Source organism: Poecilia reticulata, chromosome 8, assembly GCF_904066995.2.
Source record: "Poecilia reticulata chromosome 8, P_reticulata-male-v2, whole genome shotgun sequence".
In the NCBI taxonomy this organism is placed as follows: Eukaryota; Metazoa; Chordata; class Actinopteri; order Cyprinodontiformes; family Poeciliidae; genus Poecilia; species Poecilia reticulata.
This window is the reverse complement of record NC_088837.1, coordinates 19,532,871-19,541,806: the sequence shown is the minus strand read 5'-3', so window position 1 is coordinate 19,541,806 and position 8,936 is coordinate 19,532,871. Positions and strand designations below refer to the sequence as shown.

Below are 8,936 nucleotides of genomic sequence, written 5' to 3'. Positions count from 1 at the left end.
GCATGAAGGTGAAATGAAAAAAAAAAAAAGATGTCAAACCTACAAATGAACATCTGAGACGTGTGGCTTTTATTTACCCCATTACTCTGGTACTCCTAACTAAAATGCAGAGCAACTAGGCATCTGCAGAAAGCTGTTAATGTGAAATACCGTAAGTATGTGAATGTTTATTAAAGTAATATGAAACAATATTTCAAGCTTTACTGTAAATAGCTAACTGAGCACAAATGCAAAATTACCAAGAAGTGGCCATTTGCCCTGGGAAACTCTGGAGGAGCAGCTAACATTCACAGGTCAGGTGGTAAAATATGTTAAAAAGACAGTCATCAACTGTGTTCCCTACACAAATCTCGAATTTAGAAAGAAGAAAGCTATTGTTAGAAAAAGTCATAGGAAAGTTTATGTAAAGCTGGCCACCTCCAATGTAAGGTACAACCCACAAGTAGAAGAAGGAGTTCTGCTCTGATTCTATTGATGTTGCACTTTTTTGGCTTTGTGCAAAAGATTATCTGTCATGAAAAATTAACGCTGCAACCCAAACTACAATGCAATGGCTTCTATCAGAGCTCATTAATGTGTTAAAGTAGAACTACATTCAATTGGCAATACTTAAAACTTGATGTTTACCTGTGTTTTCGGACTGAGTTTGAGCTATTTTACAAAGAAAGATGAGCAAAAAAACTCAATCTCTAGATGTGCAAAGTTGTTTGGACCTGTTACACAGACAGAGATAAAACCCAAAAGACTTGCAACTGTAACTAAAAAGTTTTACAACGTATTGTCTTGTATCAAACTGTATACAAATCCTGGCCAAACTTTTCAGGGTTTTTTTTTCTTTTCTTTTTTTTTTGAAAACAGTATAATTTTCCTTCCTGTTCATAATATATTAAAATCTGTGTTTACAAGGTGCACTGTCTACATGCTGTTGATCTTTATTGTTTTTTCTGTTGTTTTTTTTTTCCTGTATAGAAATTTCTCATCTCTTTTTTCCATGAGCATGCATGTACTAGAAACTGGGCGGAGAGATTCCCCAGTCTGTTCTTCTTGTCACCTCTGCCTCAGGCGAACGAGACAGAAGGGAGACAGACAGAGCTAGTTTCAACACATTGAGGAAAGAAATTTCAAGAGCTGTCCGAATGAGAAATGCGGAGCGAATGAAATACGACAAGCTAAACATCTCCCCTCAATCCATTATGTCGAAATTTTTAAGCCGAGGAAAAGCTCCTCTCCGCTAAACCTTAACCCACCCCGCAGGAAACTGTCTCTCCAGCCAGATAGATCCCTCAGATAAGAACGCAGGTAATGAATCAAACTGAAAGAGTTGACATTTCTCTCTTTGTGTCCCTCCTATCTCAGGCAGTGAAGAGTGGGCTGAAGACAACCTGCAAATGTCACGGAGTCTCCGGCTCCTGTGCCGTACGGACTTGCTGGAAGCAGCTGTCCCCTTTCCATGACACTGGGCGGCTGCTGAAGTATAGATACGACAACGGCGTGAGAGTGTTGAGCGTCACCAACGCGGCCACGGGAGAGACTGAGCTCGCGGGGCCCAGACGCCACGGCCAGAGCCCCCGCAACACCGACCTGGTCTACCTGGAGGACTCCCCCAGCTTCTGCAGGCCCTCCCGCTACTCGCCGGGCACGGGGGGTCGGTCGTGCACCAAGGACACGAGCTGTCAGAGTCTGTGCTGTGGACGCGGCTACAACACGGCCATGCGGCTCACCAGCCTGTCCTGCCACTGCCAGGTGCGCTGGTGCTGCCACGTGGAGTGCCAGACGTGCGTGAGGGAAGAGGAGGTGTACACCTGCAAGAACGCATAAACAAACATTTGGAGAAAGGAGATGATCCGATTGAAGCAGCGGGGAGAAAAAAAAAAAGACAAAACTCTGACCTTCGTGGGCACTCCACTGCAGAATGCATGTGTTTGCAAATATCACTTAAGACTTGCATGAGATTTTGGGAGAAAAACACTAATGTGCCACTACGAATACTGTTGGTTCTTTGCTAATCATCAGATTATGATGACAATAGATGATGATGTTTCCAGACTACTCTACTTCTCCTCAGCTGGATGCACTGAAATATCACTTTTTTCTACAAGAGGGACTCAAGATCCTCAAAATGGGAACCAGACTGGATCTTACCAGCAGTATGAACTCTGACACTGACTGATTGATGTGGTATTCGGCCTCCCATATTTTGCTATTTATTGTGCCACTTTCTGTGCCTCGCATACTGCTGCTTTATGCATTAAATCTTGTAATCAAGTATTGCCAAAAAGGCTGTAAAGGAGTTAAAGACGACTCCGCCTGCCTGTCTCTGACTGCTGTGGAGAACTTTTAAAGTTCTGTTCTGAGTAAAAGCACTTAAGTTGCTCTTGCTACATATTATACCAAATGAATTATTGATGCTGGGGTCTCACATGCCTAGATAGAATCACTGGAAGCTTTATGGTGGCTTGCACCACTGACGTACCTTATAATGTGCATTAACAGGGTTATCGTGTACAGAAAGAAGCTTTGTGTTTTCAGTTGCTCTTATGGAAATGTCTATGGAAATGTGCTATTGAGAACAAAGGGAGATTAGCACACTGCTGGAAACGCTGACCACTCTCTTTGAAATCCAACTTAATTTGGGGATCATGCCAGTTCTGTTTTTTTTTTTTTTTTCTAATTGTAGGTATTTACAGAAGTATACATTTTTCTATACTTTCAAGTGTAAAATTAAATCAGAATATTTGCTCTTTCGAGTTCAAATTAGCCGCATCTTTGTTCTGCATGCCTTTGAAGTGAATCAGTCACGCTCCCTATTTTCCCTAATTGCTAATCAAAGAAAATGACCACGTTTAGCCCCCACCCCCCACCCCTTTGCATCCAGCTCAGCGTCCATGTGTGCAGGTCGAAAGTGCACACTGGACCCCAGAGTGTCTGTTTTTATTGGGCCGTTTCATGCTTCATTGGACTGCCTCTGAACTGCAGATGAGCTATGAATATAACTCACATCGGGGCTCCAGGCGTCTGACAATGTGGAGTTGTAATTTTTCTACCTCACTTCAACTTTTGGCAAATATCAGTAAGATTTATGAGCTATGCAGAGTTTTCTTCTCTGTAGATACATGTCTTTCCCTCTGCATTTGGTTGAAATATATTTTAGATGTCTGTGCAGGTTCTTTGAATGTGGAATTATGTGTAATTGTTTTTTTCCGTTTTTGTTTTGAAACTTTGTTGCTTTAAACTTTTTTTTTTATTTAAAACAAATAAGATTAATAAAAATAAAAAAAAGACATACATTTGTAAGGCTCGTGTGTTTCGCTGTGTCTTGCTCGGTTGCGTCCAGCCGCGCACGAACCTTAGAGGCCCCACGCAGGAAAGAAGTGAGCTGAATCCACCTGCCTGCTGCTTGGTGCTCTGCGTCTACTGAGCAAAAACCATTTCCTGCTAATGGCGCCCTGCCCTCCTTTTCATCTGAAAACGCTGTGGTCTCTCTGCATCGCCGTCAACCACAAAGTAAAAGGCAAAGGGGTTAGTGGGTGAATGTGTGTGTGGGTGGGGGGGCGGGGTGGTGGAAGACATGCATACAGGTGTTCTGCCTCTGGCCAAACACACCAACTATGATGACAATCTTAATGACGATGATGACAAGGATGATGACTCGGTGGATTGCTTGACCCCCAGATTGCACACAATGGGCCGCCCCACAAACGCGACATGAACAGTTTACATCCTATTACCCGTGAATCATAACTTTCCAGCCGTTTGCATGAGTGCATCTGCACACAGGGGCCCATTGTGTGGAGTATTTAAAGCACACTCTTGTGCTTTTGATGTTGCTCTCTAATTGTGGTGATTATGCGCATTATTCCTTATTAAAACATCAGCTTGAGACCTCTTGCACTGCAGTGCAATAAGTTCAAATATTCCTTATGGATATACATAGAAAGCAGAGGTAAAAGTTCAATATTATTTTTGCTCAAGTAAAAGTATGCGAGAAATTACTCAAGTAGGAGCGAAACAGCTACATAAAGTACTTGGTAACTGACCAGAACCATCTGAATTAATATTTAACATTGATGTCATCAGACAAACAAAGTTATAACATTCTTTGCATTCAGGGATTTGCTGCAAATTATCTCCTCATTTTCAAACTATACTTTTATTGTTACTCTTGACACTTTGAATCCTTTGATTTTATTGCAAAAAAATGTTCTTAAAGAATCAGATGTTGCTAAATTCATCTGTGCAACAAAAGGGTTATGTTTTTTTTTCTTTTTTGTCAAAGCATTTATCTTTAGAGACGCTTTGCCACCAAAAAACGAACTTGTCATTTTATTTGCAAATCTTTGTTTCATCAAGATAAAATCTAGTCTGCCAAAAACAGGCTTTCACAAGCACTTGTGGTGATTTCACAAGATGCATAATGCCACTGATTATTAAAGCTATGTTGGTTATAACCAATTTTGTCATTTCTCCTTTTCATAAATGACATTTTTCAGCATTTCCTTCAAGGATGTTCTCTTGTATTATGCACTGTATACCCACAGCAACATATTTTAACCAGGTGTGAGAATGCTACGTGGATTAGAAATATGGTGCAAAAATAAAACCCAGAGAAGAAGTTTGTGAAGAGGGACAAGGTATACTAAAATTGACAGATTTATTAAGATTTGTTCTACAGTGGGAGGAAAAAAATATTTATAGACCTATGATGTTCTAATGCATTTTTTAACTTAAGTCTTTACGATCCACAATAGTTTTCCCCGAATGTTAATCAGCTTTTGTTTTATTGTCAATATATGTCTGTGAAAAATTCAGCATTGGGTAATATTATTATTTGCACACTAAAATCAAGGTTTGAGCAGCTGATTAGCACTGATGCCTCGCAACAAAAACAACCAGAGTTCGATTCTTGAACTGCCTCTTTCTGTATGGAGTTTGCCGCCAAATACATTCAAACGCACCAGTCGCAGTGTGCATCTTTGAAAGCTTTGTTAATAATAACCTCAGAAAAGAAACAACAGCTCCAAAGAGTCTGAGGCTTTTCTCCCGCAGCTTTACTTTCATAAGGCTGCAGCAATTCTTATATTACTCTGCACTGCAATAGACCTGGGTTTTGCAACCTGCGGCTCCTGGGCCACAAGTGGCTCGTTGGACATTCAACAGTTTCTCTTCATAACTTAATAGAAAGTTAGCTTTATAAAGCGGGAGTGATGGCAGAAATGTCTCTTCAGATTGTGAAGGTTGCAGATCCCCACAATAGACAATACTAAGCCAGAATCTTGCAAAACATTCTTTGCGAGGGTAGATTGCATTCAACATTTAAACCTTCATGGATGACTTGGGTTATACAGCAACTCAGTGTAGCATCTAATTTCTGCATGACCCTTTGGACTTTTTGTTCAAAAATGAATTTAATACCTCAGGTAAGTTATGAATTCACTGTTGGTCTGAGGTCAAACAAGTTCATATTGCCACACAATTGACTCACCATATTAACTTTTCATACAAGAATATTGCAGATCAATATTTAACTTTATTCAATGAGAATGCATTGCAATAAAAAAAGACGCCGCATTTCTCTAAGCGGAGCTGCAGGTAAGAAAATGAAATGAGACAGAGGAGCGTGTCACAGACAGTACACTGGACTGAGGTTTGATATATTGAAGGGCTTGAAAGAAGAAGACGAGGACGGAGGGATGAGGAGGGATGTTTTGCAGCCCCGGGAGGCCTATCCCCTGCCGCTGCTCTTGTGGTTTTATAATAAACTCCCAAAGCCTTCATTTCCTTCACTGCCCCAAGTGGAGGGGGGGGTGCTGCAACGGGTTTGACCGAATCCAGAGCTGAATTCGCACGCACACAATCTCCAAGGTGGGGTTAGGCAGAGCAGGGGTGCAGTCTGGACGTGGAGACGGGTGAGGGCAGAGAGGCTTTTTGCATATGTGCACGAGTATACCTGCCCGGCGCACACCTGTGGTCACTTCAGCAGGAGTGATACGCGAGAGTGTGTTTGTAGTGAGGTTTTCCTCTGCGGGTGTGGGCTGCAGGCAGCCTGCCGGAGCCTCCGATGCCACCCTGAGACATTGTAATTTTTAAAACGTAGGACGACTCTGGGGGGATTCGGTTCAAGTAAAGGTTACGAAGTTGACCAGCGTAATCTCTCCAAGAGTTGGGATGAATTTTTAAACCAGGGTTTGGATGTCTTTTCAGATATGCACAAAATTATGCGTTGTTAAACTGAAGCATTTTTTTTTTTCCATTGCAACTCGCGTAGCCTTCAGGTTTATACATCACTCATTTGTGTAAGAACAGTAGATGTTAAATGAGGCGTATAGGAGGCTTGGACGACATTTTGCTCAAGGACACAAAGAGCAGCCCCCGTCTTGTAATCAGAACCAGGTAGCCTCAGGTCATTCCCCACCCTCGTAGCGCTTTAAACCCCACGCCCTTACTCCATATGAACAAATTAATGATGAAATAATTACGAAGAGAAGAAATACATTTGGTGAGGAGAAAAAAAGAAAAGGAAACGAGCACAGGACGGAGAGTTGCGAATACAGCACGGGGTAGGAATTTGGAATGTGAAATGAGTAATGCATTTGCTCAACCCACAACAAGAACATGCACTGCCTAGAGCTACAACGAGGCTGAGTGCATACCTGTACGGGAGGAGGTGAAGGTGGAGGTATCTCTGAGGTTGGGGTGATTGGACCTTAAGTCCTCGCTGCGGCTGATGACATGAAAGACTTAACTGATTAGACAACGCAGCTTTAAAGATGGATCTGTACTTGAAGTTGGGGGAAAAAAAAAAGCAAATGTGATGATGATAATAATGTAAGCAAGCATATTTAGTATGATAATTTCATGCCTAGCTTGCATATCAAGAGCAATGTATTTTTTTTAAAAGCCTCAAGCTTACTGGATCAAAAGATACTGAGTTTAACATGAAACAATATCCTTGGGGTATGACATGTTTTCCATCCATCCATCCATTTTCTTTTACCCTTGTCCCTCAGTGGGGTCGGGAGGGTTGCTGGTGCCCATCTCCAGCCAACGTTCCGGGCGAGAGGCGGGGTACACCCTGGACAGGTCGCCAGTCTGTCGCAGGGCAACACAGAGACACACAGGACAAACAACCATGCACACACACTCTCACACCTAGGGACAATTTAGAGAGGCCAATTAACCTGACAGTCATGTTTTTGGACTGTGGGAGGAAACCAGAGTACCCGGAGAAAACCCACGCATGCACAGGGAGAACATGCAAACTCCATGCAGAAAGACCCCAGGCCGGGAATCGAACCCAGAACCTTCTTGCTGCAAGGCAACAGCTCTATGACATGTTTTTATGTTTGTTTGGTTTTTTTTAAAATCATTTACAGAATAATGTAATAATAATATTAGATATTTTTAGAATGGATTTTTGAGCACCTACAATTTATAGGACCTGATTTTTTAAATTTAGGTCTATAAGGAAATGAATAACACTGCCAGATAAACAGAAAACATAATAATTTCATGTTTTTCCACTCGGTTAAGAAATGGTTTCTCAGTACCCAACGCTGTTAACTTTATTGATCATTAACAGGTTTGCTCTCAAATAAATCATTTTTAAACATTCTGAATATGGTCAAATTTCCATGATTCAAATCAGATTTCTCCAACGTGTACGTGTTCAGCCAACTGACAGCTGGAGAAAGGCACCTACTCTAATCAGATGAAAACAAAATTAAAGATTTTTGGTCTATTTGCAAACAACAGTTTGAGGAAGAAAGTTAACATTAGAAATTTCCTCAAACTGGTGGCTGCAGGGTTTTCTTCAGCAGAAAGAAGAGCTGATCTTACCATTTGACCAGGGAAGCTGGACAAAGTAAGACAGATGAAGCTAAGTACAGGATAATCCTGGAGGAGGAGGCTACAAAACACTTTAGATTAGTTGAGCTTCTAGCAGGGAAATAAGCCTAAAAATACAGCCAGAGCTGTGGTGGTTTAGATCAAGGAATAATAACGTGGCGGCTTGGCCTAGTCAAAGTCCAGACGTAAATATAATCAAGAATTTTGAGACAGACGTACAAATTTCTGTCCGTGTATGCTCTCCATCCAGTCTCCAGTCGGTATGTGCAAAGCTGGCAAAGACATAAATATCTGCAGCTGTTATTGCAGTGAAATGTGTTTTTTCTTAGAGAATCGTAGACATACAGAAAACCTCATGCACACATAAAAAAAGAGAAAAAATGTTAGAATATGCATTCTTTCTCATGCACCTGTACCAAAGTTGGTAAACAAAACTATGAGTGCATGAGAGGTAAAAAAAAACAAAACAAAAAGAACTGCTTAGCTCAACGTTAGAGAAGTGAATGTTATCTTGGGTTGAATTCTTTACAAGTGTTCCACTGGGGTGAAGATAAATTGCTAAAAGGACTGCAAGAAAAGATAAAAAGCCTGCATAAAGATTAATATTTAATGCTTGGCTGTAGAGAGTTAGACTTTTTACGCATCGTTTTAGAACAGAAATAAATCAAAAGAAGAATCTGTTTCAGATTTTCTGGGACAATATTCCTGTAAATGTTTGTTTCATCCCTACTGAAACGACCGGCGAGCGCCCCTCACTTCCTTCCCTACTGAGAATCTCCTGGAGGAGTCTGTTCCCATGCCATTCAACACGAACACCTGCAGCCTTAACAGTACAGCTCACAGGACCTCCACTGTGATAGGACATGTAAGACCTTGTGCACCTTCATAACTTACTCCCCCTTGCTCAATGTATGGCAATCCACTTGGTTTTTCTCACACATGGCCACAAAAACTTTGACCTCCATCACAGGCAAAATAAAACTTTCTCACATCAACAACGTGGGAGGAAAAACACTGATAAAGGCCAGAGCGATGTGTTCTCCTCAACCAGCAACATCTTGGAAAAATAAGTCTGGGATTATACGTAATCT

At 41.4% G+C, this 8,936-nt stretch overlaps 1 protein-coding gene across 1 annotated transcript in view; it reads left to right on the top strand.

Moving 5' to 3' along the window:
* Positions 1-3,274, top strand: part of wnt9b (wingless-type MMTV integration site family, member 9B) — a 6,937-nt gene extending 3,663 nt beyond the window's left edge. Inside the window, exon 4 of the mRNA XM_008415885.2 lies at positions 1,357-3,274. Coding sequence (XP_008414107.1) covers positions 1,357-1,818 — 462 coding nt within the window. The 3' untranslated portion in view covers positions 1,819-3,274. The remainder of the gene's footprint in view (positions 1-1,356) is intronic.
* Positions 3,275-8,936: the final 5,662 nt, after the last annotated feature.